Below are 26,881 nucleotides of genomic sequence, written 5' to 3'. Positions count from 1 at the left end.
CAGGCAAGCTCCCTGTCTCACTCCCAGCCCAGCACCTGTGCACCAGGGCTACCCAGGCTCAGCTTCCTGAAGAATGGCTGTGCCGGGACTGACGCAGCCTCCCTGGTCCTCTCTGGAGCAGGTCTAGAGTAGTAAGAAGAGCAGTAGGCCAGAACCAAGATCCCGGGAGGCTTCCCACCAGCATCCCATTAGGTGTCTTGAAGAATCATGTTCCAGGGGCGCCTGGGTGGCTCAGTGGGTTGGGGCCTCTGCCTTCAGCTCGGGTCATGATCCCAGAATCCTGGGATCGAGCCCCACATTGGGCTTTCTGCTCGGCGGGGAGCCTGCTTCCTCCTCTCTCTCTCTGCCTGCCTCTCTGCCTACTTGTGATCTCTGTCAGATGAATAAATAAAATCTTAAAAAAAAAAAAAAAAGAATGATGTTCCAGCACAGGGCAAGGCCCATCACTCACTGTGAAGGTGCCAGCTGGGACATCTATGCTGCCTTCTCACAGCAATACCCAACCCCTTTCTGAAATCTACTGATCTACAGAGATGAGAAGCAGGAAAAAGAATGTTGTCCCCCCCCCCCAAAAAAAAAAAAAGCTGTCCTGGGTCCTGCTGTGTTCCCTAACAGCTGCCTTCACCCTGAACTTAACTGGAAGATCCTCCTCTCTGGCACATATGGTAGCATCACAGGTTAGGGTCCCTCCTAAGACCTAGCCCCTGTCACCTTGCTGCTGTTTGGGCTCTCCCTTTCACTTAAAGTTTAGCTGGCAGCACATGAAAGGTGCAGCAGTTTAAATGTAAAGGCCTTTCTGTGCCCCAATTAGCCCTTGGATATTAGCACTGATGTGAGTACCTACTTTAGCTAAGGGATTCCCCAGCCTCGAACACAGGACATTGCAACCCCCCCTGTGATCACAGCAGGTAAGGGGGACCCAGTAGCAGTTTGAAGTGGGGAACGAGAGGAAATTTCAAAGTGGAAGCCTAAGTCAGTGAGTACCCAAAGAGCCACAGCCTTGAAGGACAAACCAGGACAACATAGTAACAACAAGCTGAAGACACTGAACTCTCTGGCAGCATATAAGGCATCTAAAGGTGGGGAGCACAATGGCATATGGGATGCATGGCACTCTGATCACCTGGCAATTACCTGGCAGACTCTGCGGGATGTGGGTAGACACGGCAGCGTGTGGGAGAGGCGCTGCACGGGGTGGGCTGGAGTGCAAGCCAGCCAGGAGACCTGAGAGAAAACAGGAGGGGAGAAAAGAACAAAACACACACATTGAAGACAAGAACAGAAAAGCTGCTTCGGTGGTCGAGAGCCCAGACAACCTACTGGACCAGTTCTGGGTGAGAACACCAAGGGGAGGGGGTGCTCGGCATGGTTCCCAGGAACGCTGCCCATGGTCGCACACCAGACAAACACAGGAACCCAGCACATGACAACAGAACTCATCAGTTCATCACAGCACAGGCACTGGGGAACCTTCTGTCCCTCCAGCATGAGGAGAGAGGAAAGCAACACTTACTATGGTTGAGGCCGTGGTGGAATGTCCCAGGGGCAGGACCCGTGACGATGGCATCCTTGGAAACCCCTGCTTTGGCAGAGGACTCGGCGCTGAAGGAGAGCACGTGGAGGGGAAACTGGGAGATGATCCCCAGGGAGTTGGAGTTCATGGCTCCGGGCAGTTTCGGGCTGCCAGACTTGTAGGATGCAGACAGCAGATTTAAGGGCGAGGAGCTGGCCAGCAGCACAGCCCCACTCGTTCCTTTCTGGGGAGGAAACACGGCATGGTCAGAATTCCAGCTCTGTCCGCAGCTCACGCACAGACCAAGGCTGGTAATGGACGTGCAGGGCGGGGACCCACCCACAGACCACCCCTTATGAAGGTGCCCTGTGCTCTGCCGCCTCAGAGGAAATGAAGAGGACAGTCTCTGAACTGGTGTGGAATGGCTCCTAGGACAGTGTTCACTTGAAAAGCTGGGTATTAAGTATGCCTCCTTTGTGCAAGGAAGAAAGGGTATCTTCCGTAGACATCAACAGACGTAAGCATATACAAACACTGGTGTGTCCACACTTATATACATAAAATATACACATATATTGGGGCACCTGGGTGGCTCGTGAGTTAAAGCCTCTGCCTTCGGCTCAGGTCATGATCCCAGGGTCCTGGGATTGAGCCCCACTTCGGGCTCTCTGCTCAGGAGGGAGCCTGTTTCCCCCCACCCCACCCGCCCCTCTTTCTGCCTGCCTCTCTGCCTACTTGTGATCTGTCAAATAAATAAAATCTTCAAAAAACAAACAAACAAACCCATATACATATATATTTTTATGTATTGATCTTTGTTTTTAGAAAGAAACAGGGAAAACACAGACCTAAGAAATATAGTCACCTCGCAGGGGAGGTAGGACAAGACAGAGGCAGTTAACAACTTGCCTCAAACCTTTCTACAGTTCTGTTTTTAAACCACATAACCTTTTTATATATTGGAAAAATGAAAACATTTGACTGAAGTTCAAATTTCATTTTGAATGAAAACATATATTGGAAAAATGAAAACATGCTCTCTCCCATGTCCCACCCTGCATCCAAACTTCTTGTGATTACCCACAGGCAACCCTCATTAACCGCTGCATTCTGTCAAAATGCCTTTGTCTGACCTGCAGAATCCTTTAAAATCCAACCAAAAGAATCACTTTTCCTGGGGCTTGAACATCTCCACAAAGCTGATGACCTGAGAGGTGACAGCATTTTCATTTAGTTGTTTGGAGAGATGGATAAGTAGGAGGCCATGAAAAATGAAAGGAATTATATGGCTTGTTCTATACTACCCACGATCATAGCATCCCTGCAAACCAGTCCTTTCCCTCTGCTCATCCTCAGGAGAAGTTTCAGGCTCTCCTGGGATTCCTACACCAGAAAAAGAAAAGGAAAGACCTGAAAACAGGAAGCCCAGTCCTCCTTCCAATCTTTGGGCTCACTGTTCCTACCTGACCTTCAGTGTCAGATCTCACTCTCCGAGCAGGGCAAGGCAAGCGGCCCTGTCCACAAGACCCACGAGGGGCGGGCTGCTGTGCCAGGACACTCACTGGCAAGGAGGTAGACGATGTCACGCTGCTAACCGCGCTGGATTTTAGGGAAGAAGTCAGTAGCTTTGCCACTCCCTGGGTCCCACCACTGGAGTCTCCATTTGGACCACCTGGAGGGGCCACCAGGGTCAGCTTCTGGGAAACAGGTGGTTTTTTCACTGCAGAGCCTGGGACAGGTCTGCTGGCAGACTGTCCTGTAGAAGGAGGCTGTACACCGGGGAGCAGGTTCCCGGAAGTAGAACTCTGGACTGATGTTCCTCCAGAGGAAGAGCTGCCGGAAGAAACCCCGTGTTTAGAGACAGAGCTGGCAAAGGGACTATTCTTGTAAGATGGCCCTGAAGAGCCGGCTGAGTGCTGTTTTGCTGGATGGCTCAGGGCGGTAGAAGATGAGGCTGGGGTCTTATGAGAGTTGCTGCTGGAGGCTGGTGTGCCTCCTGAAGAGGATGGCGTGGAGGGATGGAAGCTCTGGCCTTTGGTTGCTGTCTTCACAAGCTGGAGGAGGGAACGATGGCACTGCGGGGATGAAGGCTTTGGGCCCTGAAGCTTATTGACAAAAGGAGCTGGAGGGGTGAAGCTCTTCTGCTGTTGAGTGCCTGCATGAAAAACTTTGACCTGGGGGCCAGGCACAGGAGGTGCCGCTTGGGGTGCGTGAGACGTCCGTGGCAAGCCGTGGTGCTTTGCTTTGGACTGGTGCACTTCTGACAGGCCCTTGCTGAGCGTAGCCTGACAGGACAGCTCTTTGTAGCCAGAGCTCTCTGGTTTTTTCTCCTGAGAGGACTGCCCCAGTGCCAAAGCCTGTTCAGCCAGAAAATTGAGTGGAGACTGCAGAGAACTAGAGGCTGGTGGGGCAGAAGGGCCGGGCTTCGCAAAGTTCCTCTTCTCTTCTGAACACACTACACCCAGCATCTTCTCCGCGGGGGCTTTTGAGGATGCCGGCAGTGGGAACTCAGAGCTCCCACCTGCTCTGCTGCTCAGCCCAGCCAGTTCCTTAGACACCACCTCCAAGGAGGAGGCCGAATTACGGACCAAGTCTCCATCCAATGAGTCCTCCAGGTTGATAGGAGCAGGATTAGCAAGACTGCCAGACGCCTGGGTTGGGTGCTCCCTGTTTGCAGCCCCACTGCTCAGGCCTCCCGCATGTTCTGAAGGCAAAGCCAGGGGGCCGCCCATCTGGCCTGGTGGGATGGAAACCTTTTTATCAGGCTTAGTAGATGATTCCTAAAGGAAAGGAGAAATCCTGATGTTTAGAAATGTCCAAAGGTGCCAACACTGGTCCTGTGGTGAGAACACAAATGTGAGATCACCACAAGGCCAAAAGAACCAGACCTTCCTGCATAATCACAAAACAAGACAGGAAGAGAACGGTTGCCATGCCTGCTTGGACTTAAAAGTGCTTATCTCCTTCACCCACTCTGGCTTCCGGCTGGCTGGCTGGGGCGGGGCTTACCCAGCATACCTTCTTGCTAGGTACCAATCCACCCACAGAGAAACTCTTCTTGGTTTCTGAAAAAGTGTAAGACTCGAGCAAGGAGATGTTCCCCTACTGGCCTCACAGTGTCTCGGGGTACTCCCAGCCGCAATCAGAAAATGATGCATGGCATGAGAACTGCCTTAGCTTTCTTTTCCTCCTTGGTCTTCTCCAGCATGTCTCCTCAGCTGGGTGCAAAGGAAAAGTCCCGTCATGGGAGTGGGAACAGGGTCTATCTCATCCCTCTTACCCCAGGTGCTTCCAATTTTAGTTTATGCGCTGCGGAGCACTCACATCCCAGGTGCTTAATGCAGTTCATTTGAGACCCTGTAGGACCTCAACAGATACTGTAGAATACAGAATTTACACAGCTTATTCTCATGGACTATTACGTACGGTTAAGGACACTGTAAAGCTTCATGAGCTGTTAAAATTTTTGGTAAAACAGCAATCTTTACTACACTGAAAGGCTTCTGTAATGCCCAAGATAGTTTTTAGTTCCATCTCCTGCCAGGCAAACACAACAAAGCACCTGTCCCTTCTGGTGCAGCTCCAGGCAAACCCGCACCCGGTGCAGCTCCAGGCAAACCCGCACCCGGCGAGCGGACCCGCACCCGGCGAGCGGACCCGCACCCGGCGAGCGGACCCGCACCCGGCGAGCGGACCCGCACCCGGCGAGCGGACCCGCACCCGGCGAGCAGTGTTCATCCACGGAAAGAGGACCACCACATTGTCAGACCTTCACATCAGCAGGGGCTCTTCACTCCTCAGAGGGCTGTTTGGCAGATCTCATTTAAATCCGACCACTGCGGCCGCTGCCACTGCCACCGCCACCGCCACCACCAACCCAGGAACGGACCAGGAGAGTACTGTATCCTAGAACTAAGGCTGGAAGGTACTAAGTGGCCCAGCTCAGGTCTGTGCCCTGCCAACCTCAGGCCCCCGCAGTGGGCCAGGATGCCTCTTGGACAGTCTCAAAAGTGCCATCCAGAAGGACTGTCCCCCAGTCCAGCAAAGTGCAATCAGTGGCTCTAGTTTCATACTCAGAGGTTCCATACGCACGGCTGGAGAGGAAGGAGACCAGCACGTGATCTGACTGCCAACTCACCTTCATCTTGATTTTAGAAGAGGCCATTACTTTCTTCTTGGCCCTGTTCAAAGGAATGAACACAGAAAAGGTTTAGAAATCCACAGAGGAGGTCAAAGTAACAGTCACCCTGAGAAGAGAAAATACAGAGACACTCACAGGATTGATGTCAAGTGCCCATGGCCTCGTCTGCTCTCCTTAAACAGAGTCCTGAAACAGACAGAGAACACTAGGCAGTTTGTGCAAACCTCCTGAAGGCAGGCACTCTGCTTCTAGAGCTTTCCTGCCATCCCTAGTACTCAATGGCTGTAAGACCTTAAATGTCAGTGACCTGGTGAGTTTAATTCCTAGTGAGAGAATCTAAAGTGGCTGCACTGGCCACGTGGAAGCAAACAGTCTGGGAGTGACCCCAAAAAGCTATGATTCTGCCCCAAAATTTCTCATAGTGATTCTGCCGCCAAAGGCGGGAGTGCTTTCCTTATTGTTGATTCTCATTCCTTCCAAGAGTTAAATGTGGAATAACCATAGCATGTCTTTTTCCACAGAAACAACAGAATTTTGTGTCCCTCTCTGCAGTTTCAGATGTTCAATCTGTAAAGAAAAGAGCAAATACACCTAAAGAAGGAATAGAGATGAAGAAAGGCTCCATGATTTGGATTCTGGGAAGATGGTGGAGTAGGAAGCAGCAGGAATGGTCTACCCATTTGGACAACAAGTGCACTAAAACAATTTTGGGGGTGTCTGGTGGCTTGGTTGAGTGTCCAACTCTTGATTTTGGTTCAGACTCAAAGCAGAGTCTGCTTAAGACTGTCTCTCCCCCTCTCTTCCTCACATGCTTGAGCTTTCCCTCTCTCTAATAAAAAAGTAAATCGTAAAACTGAATAACTACTTTGGAATTCTAGACTGTGCTGAAGCCTTACAACTTACAGGGGAAGGCCTGGAAGGTAAACTGTCATCAGTTTCAGCTCTTAGCACAGTTGCAGCCTTCTGTCCCCAGCCCCATGGCTGACAGCCATACATGTGTCCCCAAAGCAGCTTACAAGAACTAGGGTGGGCAAAAATGCACTGTCCTCCAAGTCGCAGGAATATCTGCTCTGACTGTTGCTTTTCATCACAGAGATGCAGACAAAGAGGTGGGCAGCTACTGCTGTCCACCCTCCCACTCCCCACACCACCCCCCGTGGCAAATCCCTGCCCCTCTGGCTGAGGTGACTTCCAGGGGATTTGAAAAACTGGTGCCATTTCCCCCTCCTTCATTGTTCACTTTCCCACTTTCACGAGACAGATATTAAAAAACACAACAAAACAACTGCATATATGGGGGAAAAATGAGAAAGTGACTACACAAGCTTAAGGAATGGCTGAGACAAGACCTGGGAAGAAAACATCAAGTAAACATAAAGTTTACACTGCAAGCTGCTCCCAGGCCCAGAGATAACCCACAACCTTCTCAAAAACAAAAATATATAGAATGGGGGCCATAATTAATCATACTGTACTGTGTGTTTGAAAGTTGTTGAGTCAGTCAACCTTTTTTTTTTTTTTAAGATTTATTTGAGGGGTGCCTGGGTGGCTCAGTGGGTTAAAGCCTCTGCCTTGGGCTGAGGTCATGATCCCGGGGTCCTGGGATTGAGCCCCACATCGGGCTCTCTGCTTAGCAGGGAGCCTGCTTCCCCCGCACTCTCTGCCTGGCCCTCTGCCTACTTGTGATCTCTGTCAAATACATAAATAAAAATAAAATTGTAAAAAAAAAAAAAGATTTTACTTATTTGAAAGAGAGAGAGAAATCATGAGCATGAGGGGGAGAAAGAGAAGCAGACTCCTTGTTAAGCAAGGAGCCTGATGCAGGACTCGATCCCAGGACCTTGGGATCATGACCAGAACTGAAGGCAAACACTTAACTAACTGGGCCACCCAGGTGTCCTTTTTTATAAAGTAGGTTCCAACATGGGGCTTGAACTCATGACCCTGAGATCAAGACCTGAACTGAGATCTAGAGTCAGACACTTAACTGACTGAGACACCAAGGCACCCCTAAGAGAGTTAATCTTAAAAGTTCTTGTCAGGGCACATGGGTGGCCTGTGCCACCCAAAACAGGAAAGAATTGACCCTTCAAGGGGGAAAAATAAAACAACCCAGAAACTCTCCCTGAAAAAGACCTAATGGCCAATACACTAGACAAAGACTTTAAAACAATGATCTTACAGATGCTCAAAGAACTACAGGAAGATGTGGAGAAAGTAAAAAAAAAGTATGTGAACAAAATGGAACTAGCAATAAAGAGACGGAAAACCTATAAAGAAATTAAGAAGAAATTCTAGAGCTTTAAAGTACAATAACTGAAATGAAAACTTTCCTGGAGATACTCAACCACAGATGTGAACAAACAGAGAATAGTGGAAATCACCACGTCTAAGGAACAGAGAGAAAAAAGACTGAAGAAAAGCGAATACAGTGGAGGAAGGTGTGGGACTCCACCTGCTGTAGAAGTCCCAGAAGGAGAAGAGAGGGGAGAAAGGGCAGAGACAACAGTGGAAGAAGCACGGCTAAAACCCCCCAATGCAAAATATAAACATCCGAAATGCTCAATGAACTCCAAGATGTACCTCACACAGAGAAACCCTCTGATCAGACTTTTAAAACACAAAGACAGAATCTTGAAAGCCCCTAGAGAGAGGTAAATCATCACATAAAATTATCAACAGATTTCTCATTAGAAATGTTGGAGGCCTCTCTGCCTACTTGTGATCTCTCTCTGTCAAATAAATAAATAAAATCTTAAAAAAAAAAAAAAAAAAAAAGGAAAGAAATGTTGGAGGCCAAAAGATAGTGGGCTAGTATGTCCAAAGTGCTAAAAGAAAGGGTCCAACAAGAATCCTATATCCAGCAAAACCTTCCTTCAAAAGTGGGAGATACATGAAGATATTCCCAGATGGACAAGGGCTGAAGGACACCATCACCACTGGACTGCCCTGCAGGAAATGCTCAAGGGCACCCTGTGGGGTCACATAAAAGGATACCAGACGGTACTTCAGAACCATGTGAAGAAATAAGGATCTCAAACAGTAAATACGGGGGCAATTATGAAAGCCAGTTTTCCCAGGGTGCCTGGGTAGCTCGGTTGGTTAAGCGATTGACTTGGTTTCAGCTCAGGTTGTGATCTCAGGGTCATGAGATCAAACCCAGCATCAGGTTCCACACTCAGTGCAGAATCCCCTTGAAATTCTCTCTCGCCCTCTCTCTCCCTCTGCCCCACCTCCTGCACAGGTGCATGCTTGTTCTCGCTCTCAAATAAAAAACTTGAGCTCTCGGGAGCCTGGGTGGCTCTATGGGTAAGCCTCTGCCTTCGGCTCAGGTCGTGATCTCAGGGTCCTGGGATCGAGTCCCACATCGGGCTCTCTGCTCAGCGGGGAGCCTGCTTCTCTCCCCCTTTTCTCTCTGCCTGCCTCTCTGCCTACTTGTGATCTCTGTCAAATAAATAAATAAAATCTTAAAAAAAAAATTTGAGGGGTGCCTGGGTGGCTCAGTGGGTTAAAGCCTCTGCCTTCGGCTCAGGTCATGATCCCAGGGTCCTGGGATAGAGCCAGCCCCACATCAGGCTCTCTGCTCCGCAGGGAGCCTGCTTCCTTCTCTCTCTGCCTGCCTCTCTGCCTACTTGTGATCTCTGTCAAATAAATAAATAAAATCTTCAAAAAAAAAAATTGAGCTCTCAAATCTTTAAAAAAAAAAAAAAGCTAGTGTTCTAACAATGATTTGTAATTGAACTTTTCATTTTCTACATTACTTAAGAGACCAAAGAAAAAAATAGCAATTAGTATTAAAGACTTTAGTTTGTAACTCCAAATCTTGTTTTCTACAATAATTTAAGACACCAGTGCATTTCAAAAAATAATTAGCTTGGGGCGCCTGGGTGGCTCAGTGGGTTAATGCCTGTCTTCGGCTCAGGTCATGGTCCCGGGGTCCTGGGATCGAGCCCCACATCGGGCTCCCTGCTCGGCAGGAAGCCTGCTTCCTCCTCTCTCTCTGCCTGCCTCTCTGCCTACTTGTGATCTCTGTCTGTAGAGTGAATAAAATCTTTAATAAATAAATAAATAAAATCTTAAAAAAAATAATTAGCTTAGGTTTTGGGGCACACAATGTCTAAGAATGTAATTTTGTGACATCAGCAGCTAAAGTGGCGACAGAACTGTAAGGGAGCAGCACTTTTATATGCCACTGAACTTACAGAAGCAAGCGCTTCCTTATCAGTAATAACTTCAAATATGAATGAATTAAACTTTCCAATCAAAACAAACACTGGCAGAATGGATAAACACACATGATCCAACTCAATGTGGTCTATAAGGAGCTCACTTGAGACCCAAAGACAAACAGGTTGAAGGCAAATGGACAGAAGATATTCCACACAAATAATAACCACAGAGAGCAGGGGAGGCTATGCTGATATCAGACAAAACAGACTTTGAATCAAGAAAGATTACGAAACAAATAAGGACATTATGCATTAATAAAAACTTCAAAACAGCAAGAAGGTATAATAATTATAACCATTCCTGCACTGGAAGCAAAAACTGACAGAAGTGAAGAGAGGAATGGACAATTCCACAATAGGGGATGGAGACTTCAGTACCCCATTCTCAATAGTGGATAGAACACCAGAGAGAAGACAAGTAAGACAGCAGAAAACTTAACATAGTAAACCAACTAGATCTAACAAGAGTGCACAGAACAGTCTACCCAGCAACAGAACCGCTTCCTTCTGAAGTACATATAGGACATTTCCCAGGACATACTATATGTTAGGTCACATATGAAGTCTCTAGAGATTTAAAAAGATAGAGGCGCCTGGGTGGCTCAGTTGGTTAAGCATCTGCATCTGGCTCAGGTCATGGTCCTGGAGTCCTGGGATCCTGTCCTCCATCAGGTTCCCTGCTCAGCAGGGAGTCTACTTGTCCCTCTCCCTCTACAACCCTCTTTACTGCTCATGCTCTCTCTCTCTCTCTCAAATAAAAAAGTAAATCTTAACAAAATAGAAAAATTTACAAAGATAGATATCATACAAAGTATCTTCTCTGACCACAAGAGGATATAGTTAAAAATCAGTAACATGATGAAAACTGAAAAATTCACAAAACTGTGGAAATTAACCAACATATTTTTTAAACAATCATGGATCAAAGAAAAAAATCACAAAGGAAACTAGAAAATACTTAAAGATGAATGAAAAGGAAAACACAATTATACCAACACTTACGGTGCAAAGGATGCTGAGACCCCGGGGTACTTAAAGTTATAAACATTTACATTTAAAAATTTTAAAAATTTAAAAATAAATCTCACGGGGTGTCTGAGTGGCTCAGTGGGTTAAAGCCTCTGCTTTTGGCTCAGGTCATGATCCCGGGGTCCTGGGATCAAGCCCCGCATCAGGCTCTCTACTCGGCAGGGAGCCTGCTTCCTCCTCTCTCTCTGCCTGCCTCTCTGCCTACTTGTGATCTCTGTCTGTCAAATAAATAAATAAAATCTTTAAAAAAAAATAAATCTCACATCAACAACCTATCTCTACAACTTAAGGAACAAGAAAAGATTAAATTAAACCTAAAGCAAGCAGAAGGAAGAAAATATAGATGAGAGCATAGGTAAGTAAAACAGAAAATCAATAGAGAAAAATCAGTAAGAGCAAAAGCTGGTTCTTTGAAAACATCAACACAATTGGCAAACCCTTCCTTAGCTAGACCAACTAAGAAATGTTCAAGAGAATGGGCACCTGGGTGGCTCAGTGGGTTAAGCCTCTGCCTTCAGCTCAGGTCATGATCCCAGGGTTCTGGGGGGGATCGAGCCCCGCGTCGGGCTCTCTGTTCAGCAGGGAGCCTGCTTCCCCCTCTCTCTCTGCTTGCCTCTCTGCCTACTTGTGATCCCTCTCTCTTTGTCAAATAAAATAAAATCTTAACAAAAAAATCTCCTGACAAAGGCCTGGACCTGAAACCTTCATGGGTGGATTCAACCAAGTAAGTAAAGAACTACTACCAATCCTTCTCAAACTTTTCCCAAAAACTGAAGAGGAAATACTTTCAAATTCATTCTGTGAAGCTGGCATTACCCTGATACCAAAGCCAGACAAAGACACACAAGAAAATTACAGACCAATATCCTGTATTAACACCAGTGCAAAACTCCCAACGAACTACTAGCAAACAGGGTTCAGAAGCATATTAAAAACATTATACGTATGCTCGCTTCGGCAGCACATACACTAAAAACATTATACATCACGACCAATTGAGTTTTTTTTTTTTTTTAAGATTTTGTTTACTTGAGAGAGAGAGAGAAATCAAGAACAGCAGGGAGAGGTAGGGGGAGAAGCAGACTCCTTGCTGAGCAAGGAGCCCAATGGAAGATCCCAGGACCATGGGATCATGACCTGAGCCAAAGGCAGAAGCTTAACTGACTGAGCCACACGGGCACCCAAGACCAAGTGAAATTTATGCCTGAAATATAAGGGTTATTCAATATATGAAAAGTGACTAATGCAATATGCCACATCAACAGAATGAAGGGAAAAAAACCTCACACGATCATTTCAGTTGATGTAGGAAAGGCAAAGGACAAAATTCCACACCCTCTCATGATAAAAAACTCAACAAGCTAGGAACAGGAATACCTCCACAGAGTAAAAGCCAAATGAGAAACCTCCCCAGTAAACATCATAATGGTGAAAGGCTAAAATATTTCCTCTAAGATCAGGAACAAGGTAAGAATGCTGGCTTTCGCCACTTCCATTCAACATAGTACTATGAGTTCTAACCATAGCAGTTAGACAAGAAAGAGAAACAAAAGGCATCCAAATTGGAAAGGAGAAGTAAGGTGAGCCCTGTTTGCAGATAGGATTTTTTATTTGGAAGACTCTAAAGATTCCAAAAAATTTTAGAATGAATTCTGCAAAGCAGCAAGACACAAAAGCAACACACACAAAAATCAGTTGTATATCTGTGCATAAAAAAAATGAACAATCTAAAAGGAAATTACAAAAATAATTCTATTCACAACAGCATCAAAAGAAAAAAACAAAACAGAAAAACTTAGGAATTAACCTCACCAAAGGATGTAAGAGACTTGTACAGTGAAAATAACAAAACATTACTGAAAGAAGTTAAATATATAAATGGAAACACATTCCATCATGGACTAGACAACTTGTTATTACTGAATTGTAATCTCAGGACTACCCAAAGTCGTTTATAGATGCAATGCAATCCCTATCAAAAACCTAATGCATTATTCGCAGAAATAGAAAAACACATCCCAAAATTCAATATGGATTTTCAAGGGACCCTGAATAGCCAAAATAATCTTAAAAAAGAATAAAGTTGGGGCGCCTGGGTGGCTCGGTTGGTTAAGTGCCTGCCTTCAACTCAGGTCATGATCCCAGGGTCCCGGGATGGAGTCCCACATCGGGCTCCCAGCTCTGCAGAGAGTCTGCTGCTCCCTCTGAAGTTCTACCCTTTCAGGCTCTCTCTTACTTGCTCTCTCAAATAAATAAACAAAATCTTAAAAAAAAGAAGAAGAAGAAAGTTGGAGAATCACACTTCCTGATTTACTACCAAGCCACAGTAATCCAAACAGTGCATTATTGGTATAAAGGCAGACACAAATACCAACGGAAAAGGACAGAGAGCCCAGAAATAAAACCCTCACGTATGTGGGAAGCAGGCTCCCTGCTGAGCAGAGAGCCTGATGCAGGGCTTGATCCCAGGACCCTGAGACCATGACCTGAGCTGAAGACAGAGGCTTAACCCACTGAGCCACCCAGGCGCCCCAGTCAAATGATTTTTGACAAAGATGTGAAGACCAATGAAGGAAGGACCGTCTTACCAACAGATGGTGCTGGGAAAACTGGATGCCACATCCAAAAAAAATGAAGTTGGACCCTTAACACCATATACAAAAATTAGCTCAGCTTCATGACATTGGATCTGACAATTAGAACTTAGATAGGACACCAAAGGTACAGACAACAAAAAGTAGACAAATTGGACTTCATTAAATTTAGAAATTTTGTGTACCAAAAGATATTATCCACTGAGTAAAAAGGCAACTCACAAAATGGGAGAAAATATTTGGAAATCACATCTGTCAAGGATATTAGAGATTAATATCCAGAATACAGTAAGAACTCCTGAAACTCAACAATGCAACAAATAACCCAATTAAAAAATAGGCGTAGAATAATTGACCATAGAGTTGAGGGTCCATATCTGGGCTCTCTACTCTGTTACACTGGTCTATGTGTCTGTTTTTATGCCAGTACCATGCTGTCTTGGTGATCACAGCTTTGTAATAAAGCTTGAAATCAGGTAGGGTGATGCCGCCAGCTTTATTTTTGTTTTTCAACATTTCCTTAGCGATTCGGGGTCTCTTCTGATTCCATACAAATTTTAGGATTATTTGCTCCAGCTCTTTGAAGAATGCCGGTGGAGTTTTGATCGGAATGGCATTAAAAGTATAGATTGCTCTAGGCAGTATAGACATTTTAACAATGTTTATTCTTCCGATCCAAGAGCATGGAATGGTCTTCCATCTATTTGTGTCTTCTTCAATTTCTTTCATGAGTGTTCTGTAGTTCCTCAAGTACAGATCCTTTACCTCTTTCAATAAATGGTGCTGGGAAAACTGGACAGCTATATGTAGAAGAATGAAACTCGACCATTCTCTTACACCGTACACAAAGATCAACTCAAAATGGATAAAAGACCTCAACGTGAGACAGGAATCCATCAGAATCTCAGAGGAGAACATAGGCAGTAATCTCTTTGATATCAGCCACAGCAACTTCTTTCAAGATACGTCTCCAAAGGCAAAGGAAACAAAAGCGAAAATAAACTTCTGGGACTTCATCAAAATCAAAAGCTTCTGCACAGCAAAGGAAACAGTCAAAAAAACAAAGAGGCAACCCACGGAATGGGAGAAGATATTTGCAAATGACAGTACAGACAAAAGGTTGATATCCAGGATCTATAATGAACTCCTCAAACTCAACCCACACGAAACAGGCAAACACATCAAAAAATGGGCAGAAGATATGAACAGACACTTCTCCAATCAAGACATACAAATGGCTATCAGACACATGAAAAAATGCTCATCATCATTAGCCCTCAGGGAGATTCAAATTAAAACCACATTGAGATATCACCTTACACCAGTTAGAATGGCCAAAATTAACAAAACAGGAAACAACATGTGTTGGAGAGGATGTGGAGAAAGGGGAACCCTCTTACACTGTTGGTGGGAATGCAAGTTGGTGCAGCCTCTTTGGAGAACAGTGTGGAGATTCCTCAAGAAATTAAAAATAGAGCTTCCCTATGACCCTGCAATTGCACTCCTGGGTATTTACCCCAAAGACACAGATGTCGTGAAAAGAAGGGCCATCTGTACCCCAATGTTTATAGCAGCAATGACCACGGTCGCCAAACTATGGAAAGAACCAAGATGCCCTTCAACGGATGAATGGATAAGGAAGATGTGGTCCATATACACTATGGAGTATTATGCCTCCATCAGAAAGGATGAATACCCAACTTTTGTAGCAACATGGACGGGACTGGAAGAGATTATGCTGAGTGAAATAAGTCAAGCAGAGAGAGTCAATTATCGTATGGTTTCACTTATTTGTGGAGCATAACAAATAGCATGGAGGACAAGGGGCATTAGAGAGGAGTAGGGAATTTGGGTAAATTGGAAGGGGAGGTGAACCATGAGAGACTATGGACTCTGAAAAACAATCTGAGGGGTTTGAAGTGGCGGGGGGGGGGGGTGGAAGGTTGGGGTACCAGGTGGTGGGTATTATAGAGGGCATGACTTGCATGGAGCACGGGTGTGGTGAAAAAATAATGAATAATGTTTTTCTGAAAATAAATAAATTGAAGAAAAAAAATAGGCGTAGGACTTTTTTTTTAATTTTTGGTGTAGGACTTTATATAAATGGCCCATTAGTACATGAAAAGTTGCTCAACAACATTGATCACTAGGAAAATTCAAATCAAATCTATAGGGAGATACCACCTCAGGTATCAGTGACTACCATCAAAAACCCAGGAAACAGGGACGCCTGGGTGGCTCAGTTGGTTAGGCGGCTGCCTTCGGCTCAGGTCATGATCCCAGCGTCCTGGGATCGAGTCCCACATCGGGCTCCTTGCTTGGCAGGGAGCCTGATTCTCCCTCTGCCTTTGCCTGCCACTCTGTCTGCCTATGCTTGCTCTCGCTTCTCTCTCTATGACAAATAAATAAATAAAATCTTTAAAAAAAAAGAACAAAAAACCCAGGAAATGGCGAGTTCTGGTGAGGATGTGGACAAAATGGAACGCTTATGCAGTGTTGGTAGAAATGCGAAATGACAGAGCCAAATGGAAAACACCAATGGTTCCTCAAGAAATTAAACATACAATTATCATACGATCCAGCAATTCCACTTCCAGGCATACACACAAAACTGAAAGCAGGGTGTGAAAGAGGTATCTGTATAGCCAAGGCCATAACAGCATGATTCACAACAGCTAAAACAGGAAGCAACCAAAGTATCAATAAATGCACGGATAAGTAAAATGTGATCAATACGTATGATGGAGTATTATTCTGACTTCAAAAGGAAGCAATTCTGTAATGTGTAATACAGACAAATCCTTGAGGATACTATCCTAAGTGAAAAAAGTCAGTTATACAAAGACAAATTCTGTATGATTCCACTGCTGTGAGGTACTCCGAGGAGTCAAAATCACAGACAGAAAGTAGAACAGTGGTCACAGAATCGGGAAGGGGTGGGGAGATATGAAGTTATTGTTTAATGGGTATAGAGTTTCAGTTTTATAAGATGACAAGAGTTATAGAAATGGATGGTGATAGCTGCCTAACAATGTAAATGTATTTAAAACCACTGAACCATGCACCTGAAAATGGTTAGAACAGTAAATTTTATGTAAGGTGTATTTTCCCACAGTGGGCGGGGGGCAGGGGGAGCACTAGCTCCAGCCACCTTTCCTGCCTTCGGATGGCAACTGTGGTCTATTCACCTGAGAAGCTACGTAACTCCAATAAGCAGTCAGCCCTGCTACTCACAAATGAGACTTCTGTTCAGAATGGGACGAGGTTTCCAATACGAATCTACCTCTCAACTTCTACGAGAAGCCATTACCTCAAAACAGGTAAGAGCAGACTGAAGTGAGAAGAGCGCGCCCCAACTCGGAGCTGAAGTGGGACTAAGAACGACAAAGACAAAACCCCACAGGTAACTTCCCTTTTCACAGCAACCGGCACACACTCCGTTTACTCAAGCGAGATGGGGATTGAGTCAGCCAGAGGGTGAGTCCCCGAGGGCAGGGACCCTGTTGGCCTGGCACGACAGCAGCACTCCGGGATCTCTTTACTGCAAGAACGCTCCACTTCATCACCACACTGACCATGCACGCTCCACTGCATCACCACACCGACCATGCACGCTCCACTGCATCACCACACGGACCATGCTGGCTGCTCGTGGCCCTCACCTGGCCTGCATCCAGCCTTTGGGCCACAAAGGTTTGACCTCAGCATCCAGAAAGGCCTTCACATAGTCCTCCCAAGACTGGGTCTTGTTGTTCCTCTCCAGATCGTAGCTCTCCAGTTTTATCTTCACCACGTGACAGAGCAGCTCCCTGAGAGGTAGAAAGAAGTCAAAAACTTCAAACTACCCCAAATGCTTCTTTCAAGGTTTCAATCATGTGCTTTCAGCAGCCCTGATTAAAGTAAATGATTCTAACCTTCATTAGAAACACAGGAACATGCTCAGACACTGGCCCCACAAACCCTCCAATGAGGCAAGGTCCCAGTTTGGGCACACCTGATTTCATCATTCCACTGGAACTTCTTCCGGGGTCCCATTATCCTCCTGCCCCCCTTTTCCTCATCTTCTTCCTCATCAGAGCACATCCGCTCCCTCTGCTCCTTGTCCTTCTCCTCTTCCAGCATCCTATAGTGTAAACAGGACCAATGGGACCCTAAGGTCACTGCCATGGAAGAACTACTTCCTCCCAGACCCACCACCTCCCCCTGCCCACACCCTGCCCCAGGCTTCCAAGACAAGGTGAAAATGCTGCAGAAGAGCCAAGAGTCTCATTCACAAAAGTAATCACGAGGGAGAAAAGAAAGAAAGAAAGAGAGGAGGCAAGAGGATGATGTCATGTGAGTGCCATGAGACACACTTACTTAGCGACCTTGGCTTGTGTGTGTGCCTGGCATTCATCCTGGTACTTGGCCATCTGCTCTGGCATTGCCCTTCCAATGGCTTCCTTAAGCTTCTGGAGAGGCTCCTTCAGACGCCCTCCCTGCAGAGAGGAGGACATTTTATGTGGTTTACGCATCACTTCTTATACTGAGGATACACTACTGGATGAAGGCAGGACAACAGCAGATGTGGCACCTGTGAAGACTCAGTCACCCTCTCTGCTGGGCCCTGAAGCCAAGGGACTCCACTCCACAGTTACCCACCTGTTCATAGAGGTGAAGTTTCCGAGCACGTTTGACCAGGGTGTCCTTGCTGCAGGGCAGGAATGAAGCAAGGTAGGCATACACCCCAGAACGGATTTGGCTACTCAGCTCCCGAGTTTGCACCTCTATGCTGAAGAACAGAACAGAGTCATCAAGAACCCGCAGCTCACTGGAGCTCCTCGCATCATGAGGTCACCCTACTGCAGAGAGGGGGAGCCAACAACAGATCAAACCTTACGCTCTCAGTCACACAATGTAACCGAGTGACCAGTGCAACAGATCCCCAGGAGTCACCAAATCAGAAGTCCCACACCTGACGAACTTGGCTAGGTACAGAGGGCCAAGGCCCTCAGGTCAAAGACAAGACCAACTCAAAGGCAGTCAGGAAAACAGAAACTGAGAGAACAAGCTCTGAAGTACTAAATTTCACAAACAAAAAGAACACAAGAGCTTTCAAAATGAAAGTGATTGGGTTACTTGCTGTAGACAGGAAATAACTTTCAACAGTGTTTCCTTTTTTCCCCAGTTTTATCCCTAATAAGGAGGTCAGGAAAATCCTCACCCCTCCAGTGTCCCCATCCAAATAAGCAGAAAAAGTATTTGTCTTCAATCCCTGGAGCTCTTTGTATTTGGCATGCCCCAGCAGGCTACTGCTGACACAAACCTCTCATGCGTGCTGACCCTCAGGTGTTCCCTATAGCCCAGTCTTCCTGACCCAGGAGGCCAATCCCCATCCTGGTCATTTGCTAGAACATTCCCAAGCCTTAACAACTGTTCTCACATGTGCAAAATCCTCAGTTGTTGAGCAACAAGCTTCCTCTGCTAAATAATGCAGTGCAGAGAGAGAAGCCAGCAGAGCTGGAAGGCCGGATACCAAGAACTCAGTTTGGATTTCTATGTGCAGGTTTTTTTTGCTTTTTAATATAATTCATACATGTGCAACATCTCAGAGGCTCAGGTACCTGGGAGAAGTGCCAAGGGATGATATTTACATAGCCAGGCCTTGGGAGAAAAGACAGCGAGAGGAGAATTATCCTAGGAGAACAGGCTCCTGTGGCTACACCAAGTTATCTCTTATTTTTCTGGATTCTCAAAGACAGGCAAAGCAACACTTCTCTCTCTCATCTCATACTTGCCAGGAAATCCTCTTGCAACTGGCCATGAATAATAAACAAGTGTTCTAATAATACCTGTTGCCTAAGGTCAGTAAGGTCTATCATTTCTTGGAGATAAATATTTGGTGCATCCAACCCCCTTTTAAAAAAAGAATAAACAATAAAACCCATTTTTTTCCCCACTCGTAAGTGGTCATCGTTAATGTAGTTCAGTCAGTGCTCATCTCCCCTAGCCTGCTCAAGCCAGGCATGGTAAGAGCAGATGCCCGGAAACAAAAGATACTCACTCTAAGAGGGTGCCATTAACATCTTGGGTGAAGAACTTCTGTCTGCTCTCTCCTTCAGCAGCTCTGGCAGCCTGGTTCACAGCAGACAGTAACATCCGTTAGTGTACTTTCGCCACACGACCACACATGCCCGCAGGCACAAGACCGTCAGTCCCTACAGAACCCTGCCAATTTGATAAAATCCTCACTACTCAGTCCTAATCCCAGATTAAGTTTACCTATGATGGCTATATGCTCCACAATTGGTATATCCAGCTTTTTCAAATGCTTTTTTCCAAAGCATCTATGCAAAAGCATCTATGAACTGTCCATTCTTCCCAGGACTTGAAAAGACAGCCACATAAAAGAACATCTACAGAGCCAAAGCAACCATGATGCATTGGATTCAACCAGCTAGTTAACTCCTGTGACTGGCAGTCTGTCACCTCAACTGTGAGTTGCTATTTCCATACGTCTACAGTATAAAAACAATTAAGAACCTCCACAAAACCACAAAATCCAAAGACCTTTATTCCCCTCACCCCTAAATAATAATAAAGTGCTACTTTAGCATTTAAGGACATTGTAATTCTTGGGAAATTCACAATCTAGTTACAGTGTATCACAAACTCTATTATCCAGACCATCTGAACTACTAACACACCTTCCTACCTATTGACACAATAGTAGCCTGCTCTATAGAGCAGGCTACTATACAGTCTTTTGCTTCCCATGAGAACACAGTTAACACCCTGGATGGCAGCCAGGACAGGCAGTCAGGGCACTGAGTGCAGAAGTCAGGAAAGCAATCCTGGCAGAAGTCTGAACCACTGGTTCTCATACTCGGCTGCATATTGGAATTACCTGGTGGTAATTGGAATTACCCTAGACCAACCACATCAGAATCTCTGGGGACAAGGCCCAGGCATCTGCTTCTTTAAAAGGAGCCCCATAACTCTAATATGCAGAGGGGATTGAGAACTGCTGATCTAACCCAAGAGTTGCTGGTCCAAAGGCATTAGGCAAAAATAAAGTATCTAAAATCAGGATTGATATAGAATAATGACCACAAACAAGGGCAATAAGAGGATTGTCTAAAACAATCCTGATCAACCCCTCCAGGCACTGAGAACCAACCTCCACCTTCCTATCACCCCATCTGCCTTCCTTCACAGTATCCTCTGTGTCTTCTTCCTACCTCTGCTCCCTGTCTTCTCTGTTAAAACTCCTTAAATAGAGATGGAGCCCAAAGGTCTACCAAAACTACCTTCTCCTAATATCTTCTTCTCCTTCACAGCTTTGAAGTAACACAATGCATGCAGATCTCTCAAATCTAAATCTCTAGCCCTATACCCTTTCTTCTAAGCTCTGGATTAGAATTTCCAATGACTTCTGTGAATCGATGATCCTCTGGTATGGACACTCACCCAAAACCAAACCCACTAGCTTCTGCTCCTCCTTCTGTGTTTCCCACTTCTAATAAAGATACTCCATCCTCCTGAAATCCTTCCACTCCCCTCTTTAAAACCCTCAGGTAGCTCTCTCCAAACCCAGCATCAAATCCAGACTCCTTTATGTGGCATTTATGACTTTCCAGGACCTGACCCCAGCCAGCCACTCCAGTGGGTTCCCATTCCATCCAACTTAACAACTCCTTGTCCATCCTCAGCTCTATGCCCTGGCTCCCTATAAGACCATCTCACCACTGGCCCTGGCCAAGTCTGTTGCCTCCAGTCTGATTCGTATGTATCTTCAGGCGCTTCTGTCTTACCTCCTCAAAGCTGGCTGTTCACCTGACCATCTGCTTGGCCACCCAAACATCACAGAGCTTACCTCATTCTGCTCTGTCCTACAGCCAGGTGTTCACACGTCTACTGGTCCACTTACAGAACAAGCTCACGGAGAACATGAATGAATCTTACTTGTCAATATATTTCCCACAGCTGCCTATCACATAACAGAGTTTAGTAAATGTTGCCTGAGTGAACGCATGAAGGAAAAACAGGTATTATTGAAAGAATGCAACCAGAGGAACCAGAGGAGACGCAAAACTCAAGCTTCTGCAGACCCTGGAGAGAGGGAGGGAAGTACAAAGGCCCAGGATGAAAAAGGGTGAAATGGCTGGATGGAAATGAAATAAAGGGTGTGACTTTTAATCCATTCATTCACCTGCCAATTTCTTACAGTCTCAGAAGGATTCAGAATTCTCGGCACTTCTAATATACTGAGAGTATGATTTTAGTTTGAGAGAAAATACATCTGGGTCATTCTCTTACTTAAGCTTACACAATGCTAGCTACAAGATCCAGAAGCACTTCCATATTAATTCAATCTAATTACTTTAACATGTATTTCAAATGCCCCACTGTTTGTAAGACCTATCAACAAGCCTGGGTTTCCATTCGAATTTTATTTTTAGATATCAGCCAGTTCCTCCAATGTGTCAGAGGTTTTCTGGCAATATACTTCTTAAGAAGATTTTTTTCTGATGCCTTTTGAATTGTGTAGACAATTATCTCTGAGGTTCTGGTTTTATACGGAGATAATTAGTCACGTGCTATATTTTTATTTTTTTAAAGTATTTTGAGAGACAGAAAGGGAAAGAGACAGAGAGCACGTGACCACAGAGGGAGAAGGGCAGACACAGAGGGAAAGAAGCAGACTCCCAGCTGAGCGCGGAGCCTGATGCGGGGCTCAATCTCACAATCCTGAGATCATGACCTGAGCCAAAACCAAGAGTCGGACACAACCGACTAGCCACGCAGGTGCCCCTCAAGTGTTCTGTTTTTAAATAAATCTAATTAAAAGAACAGATTTTTATCTGACAGTCTTCCGGAAATAAGTGAGGTTCCTCAACCCTAAGAAGAGACACCCTTGCTTATGGAGTTGTACAGGTTGATCAATCCTAAATTAGGAAATGAAGTTAAACCAAACAGCCCAATCATGCTGATTTATAATAACTCCAACAGCCCTTTAATGAGCTGTTTTAATTAGAAGAAAAGCCACTTGCAGCCTCTTAGCACCTAAATCAGAACCTTATATACTGTACCTGTTTTTGCTGGTATGATTTTCTTTTTAGAAAAGATCAAACAAGTTAGTTGTTTTGTTTTGTTTTGTTTTCTACCTTTTTCTCCTTGGATCCAGGTCTCCCTGTATTTGTGATGTAGGAGTTCTAAGTCTATAGGAGGGTAAGCTGTGAGCAGGTACATTAGAGAGGTGGGTGGTATGGGGTTTCTGTTTCTTTTCTTTCCTCAGTGTTGTTCCCATTTTATGCTTGAGTCAACAGACCTGGATCATCTGTTAGACCAGGCTAACTAGCTGCCAAACTACATCAAGACAAGTACCCTGGGGGGGGGGGAGTGGGGGGAGAACGGGGACACGACACTCCTGACTTTTCTAACAACAAAGACAAAAGGCACAATCAAAGCATATTAAGTGCAGACAGGGTAAGGCCATCAAATCAAATCACTGGATTTCTTGGGGCCCATAAAAATGCACAATACAAGGGAATAGGAAATGAAAAACAGGCTAACATAAGAAAACAGTGACCACTGCTTGGGCATCCACCAGGGCAGCCTTCTTAGGGTTCCTATTTAACATATTTAAGTTTTCAAATAGAGTTTGTTCAAAGTTTTAGGCATTATGTCTAGTTAGAAGGTAAATCTAATTCTCGCTTCCCACAGCAAAGATTAATTCCTAAGGAACGGATACGTACCAGATTAGAATCGGTTTATGAGACTGTGATAGATGGCAAAGAGGACCTCAGATCCCTTCCCTCCCAGTACATGCATTCTGCCGCAGGGAGGTGGCCTCTAATTTCCCAACCTTCCAACCTGGTTTGCTCCTGTGACTTGCTTTACCAACAGAGTGGGAGAAGGGACGCGAACACACAACTTCTATGGCTACATCTTACAGGCCTTGCAGCTTCCACCTTCATTCTCTTGAAATGTTGCCCTGAAACTGCCATACCCTGGAGAAAACCAGGATGAAAGATCAGAGAAGGGAAAGGCCAGCTGCTCTGGTCATCTTGGCCATCCCAGCCGTCCCAGCACCCGGCCAACTTGCCAGCTGAATGTAGCCACAAGAGTAAGCCAGGCAGGGCCAGAAGAGGAACTGCCCGGTCACCCAGAGTCAGGAGAAACGAACTATTCTTTGAAGCCCTAAGATTTGGGCAGTTTTCTAGACAACAGTAGAAACTGATGTATTTATTACCCAGGGCAAAAATCTTAAATGTAAACAATCTTATAAAAATAAAAGAGTATAAAAGATAGTAAGGGGAGTGAAAAATAAAGTGAGAAACACATAACACTACTAATGTTACAGTTATTTACATCAAGTTTAATTTAAATTTTAAAAACGCAATGTCCAGTTCAAGATTGAGGACAGGGCTCCTTATTAAGGATCCAAATACCATGGGTGGCTTTTGGAATTGTATGCAGTTTTTGTGTACATAGGCTTTTTTCTACTGGGAAGAATAGCTTTCCCAGCAGATGCTCAGTGAGATCTGGGTTTAGAGCACTTGTGCACACATGCAGGAGGCTCCAAGTACCCAAGCAAAGGCCCTGGTGGGAACGGAGCACCTGAGCATCTTTGGAATGGCATTAAATAACTTTCTAAAAATAAGCCTTCTTTTCCATGCAACCATCAGAAGTGATGAGGGCTTTACAATAATATTTATTAAGTGAAGAAAGCAGGAAACAATTATTCACAACTATAATTACAACTGCATAAAAACATACACAGAAGCTAGAAAGGAATAAGCAAATTGAAAATAGTTTTCAGATTGGCAGAATGATACTTTCTACCCCATTTCCCAAAGTTTCTTAACACTGTTATAGTAGAAGGGCCAGGTGATGACTAAAGTATCAATTTCACATATGAACACTATATTTTCATTTCAGTATGTCAACTTGTCCTGGTCACCACCTTCCCACCAAAACCCAAGCCTACCTTATCTATGGGATCCAGAACCCTGTCTCCATTGTCCCAAGAGATAACCTGGCAATCGCTGAGGAAGGACAGCTTGCTCAGGGTCCATCCAGTGGACTCCAGAAAGCGAGGCTTTCTGGAATCACAACCCAATGCTGTTGCATGTTAAGCCACTCTGTTTCCATTGCACTGGTCCATCTTTCCCAAGAAACTGAAATAATGAGTCCAAGTTATCAGACTAGAACACTACCTACAGTGGGGATAGGGACAAAGTCAAAAAGTTTTGACTTTTCTCTCAAGAAATGACTGGCTACTGCCACATATATCTCACTCAACTTGCTTAACAAGACTTCAGAAGCTACAAAACAATTTGATTACAAACTGGAGGATTGAGAAGAACATTTTTAAACAAATTCTGAGAGCAAACACAGAATAGTATGCTCAAACATGCCAAGTTCAGATTCAACTACTTCCAACTTAATGTCCTATTAAGATATACTCTGAATCCCTGACACGGCACAATTCATTTAAGTCATCACATTCAAACAGAATACTGCACACAGGCTAACGAGGAAGCACAAGAAATCCAAGTAAGACATTTGCTTTACTTTGTATGTTGTGCTTAAATATTTTTTGGAAACAAGAAAATCATTTGTAGCACTGGTTAACATTTTACCCTTCCCTAAAACACAAGAGAGATTACGTTTAACAGTAATTCTGAAATCCTGTGAGAATCACTGGCTTAAGATTTAAGCTACAGACTATGAATGCAGCAGGAGTTGCACTGTAAGTCATGATGCCCAAGGTAAAATGTTTTTTTAATTAAAAGTCATCGTAACTAATGACCTATGCTTGGTTTATGGTTAGTAATACATTCCCAAATTGACAATTCGTAGCACTCTAGAAATCCATTCCCAATGGCCATCGGCTGCTATAGCCCAAAGACTATCACTGTTTTCAATGGTTCAAGGACATTACTAAGGTTCAGCTCCTTTCATCTACCACGTGAACCTTAGGCATTCCTGTAATCACTACCTAATGGTGACGACAGGCAAGCCCAAGGAGCAACTGAAACCCAGTGGCAACTAAGCACATACTCTCTGTGGGTAACATTCATCTGCAAGCTTGAATTTTGAAAACATTCAAAAGATTACTAAAATGACCGATCTGTGCCTCAGCTGCCTGCTGCCCGCATCAGCGTCAGTCTATTGCACCAAAGGAGAGAGAACTGCAGGGAAGGAACTGATAGGCAGGAAATGGAAAGACAGAAATTCCCCCCAGAAGAAAGTCGATTTTCCAGCTCTGGAAGAACCACAAAAGGCCTAAAAGTGATGTCTGATGGGCAGAGCTTACGTGGGATCCCCCCTTGGGAGGAGAAGAGAGCTTGGAAAAGCTTACACCAAAGCTGCCAATTCACTAAGGGCTGCTACGGGCAGGGAGCTTCATATGGTGCAGAACCAGCGTCAATCTGCCCAAACCGCTTCCAGGAAAGCCCGGCCACTCTGTGTCACCATACCTGAGCCAGCTCCTTAACGCGCTTCTCCAGGGGTGCAGGCAGGCCTTCAGGGAGGGAAGAGGGCTGCCTGAATTCCTGGTCCAGTCCCACCCCAAGGGAATCGCTCTCATCATCCATATCACGGAAAGGGCTTCCTTCTGGAGACTCACTGAGCAGCTGCTCCAAGTCCAAATCAGTCAGCGAGTCCATGGCAGTGGCTGCCTGGAGCAAGTCGTTGTCAGAAGTGGAGCCAAAGAGCGAGAGCAAGGGGTCAGAGGTGCCCTCCAATTCCCGCAGGCCCTGAGCTTCCGCCGACGAGACCGCTACAGGCTTATGGTCTTCGTCCCTCTTTCTCTGAGCCTCTTTCTCCTTCTGAAATTTCTTTAGCATCTCTTTCACACTCAAAGCCCCAGAATATTTCTTTTTCTTCTTCTCCTTACTGGCATTGAGGGCTGTGAAGCTGCAAGCAAGGAGGAAATTGGTTACGAGAGTTGCAGTACACCTCTGAAAGGAAATTCATGAGAGACTGCCCCTGCTCCCAGCGCAACTGTCTCCAGGAACCTCAGTCACAAGGCCACCCTGTTATTCCTCCTCCCTCCTCTTGGCATATGAAGCTCCTTCTTGCTGGGACCAAAGCTTGAGATTTAATACAGGTTAGCAAAACAGTGTCACAGAATGCTAAATATCCGATGTGTTTTTAAAAACCACTGCCAGGCTGAAATAAAAGGTTGCAAAAAAAGGGGTGGGGGGCAAGAAAAGTATTTAGCGGGGAAAAGCAGGAGCAGCAGAGAGCAGCAGCAACTTGAAGGGCAGCTGGGGTCAGACCAAGTGAGGCGAAGAAAGCAGGACCACAGAAGACAAAGGAAATGGCAGAGACGGAAGGAGAACTGGGGCAGAGGAGGGGAGCCCAAGAGAACAAGAAACATCAG

General features: G+C 45.3%; 1 protein-coding gene across 4 annotated transcripts in view; it reads right to left on the bottom strand.

Annotated features, from left to right (window-relative positions):
• The window catches only part of UBN1 (ubinuclein 1), a 41,592-nt gene that overhangs the window by 3,170 nt on the left and 11,541 nt on the right, over positions 1-26,881 (bottom strand). The window contains exons 7-17 of one of the 4 annotated variants that reach the window (XM_044233896.1): positions 25,974-26,412; positions 19,550-19,620; positions 18,148-18,277; positions 17,866-17,984; positions 17,501-17,629; positions 17,169-17,315; positions 5,790-5,840; positions 5,652-5,694; positions 2,977-4,293; positions 1,514-1,757; positions 1,135-1,224 (exon numbers count right to left, since the gene is read on the bottom strand). In XM_044233896.1, coding sequence (XP_044089831.1) covers positions 1,135-1,224; positions 1,514-1,757; positions 2,977-4,293; positions 5,652-5,694; positions 5,790-5,840; positions 17,169-17,315; positions 17,501-17,629; positions 17,866-17,984; positions 18,148-18,277; positions 19,550-19,620; positions 25,974-26,412 — 2,780 coding nt within the window. The remainder of the gene's footprint in view (positions 1-1,134; positions 1,225-1,513; positions 1,758-2,976; positions 4,294-5,651; positions 5,695-5,789; positions 5,841-17,168; positions 17,316-17,500; positions 17,630-17,865; positions 17,985-18,147; positions 18,278-19,549; positions 19,621-25,973; positions 26,413-26,881) is intronic. The other 3 variants (XM_044233898.1, XM_044233897.1, XM_044233899.1) reach the window with 3 other exon arrangements.

The sequence above is a fragment of the Neovison vison genome, chromosome 14 (genome assembly GCF_020171115.1).
Source record: "Neovison vison isolate M4711 chromosome 14, ASM_NN_V1, whole genome shotgun sequence".
Lineage (NCBI taxonomy): Eukaryota > Metazoa > Chordata > Mammalia > Carnivora > Mustelidae > Neogale > Neogale vison.
The sequence above is the reverse complement of the archived record's forward strand: the minus strand, read 5'-3'. Positions and strand labels throughout refer to the sequence as shown.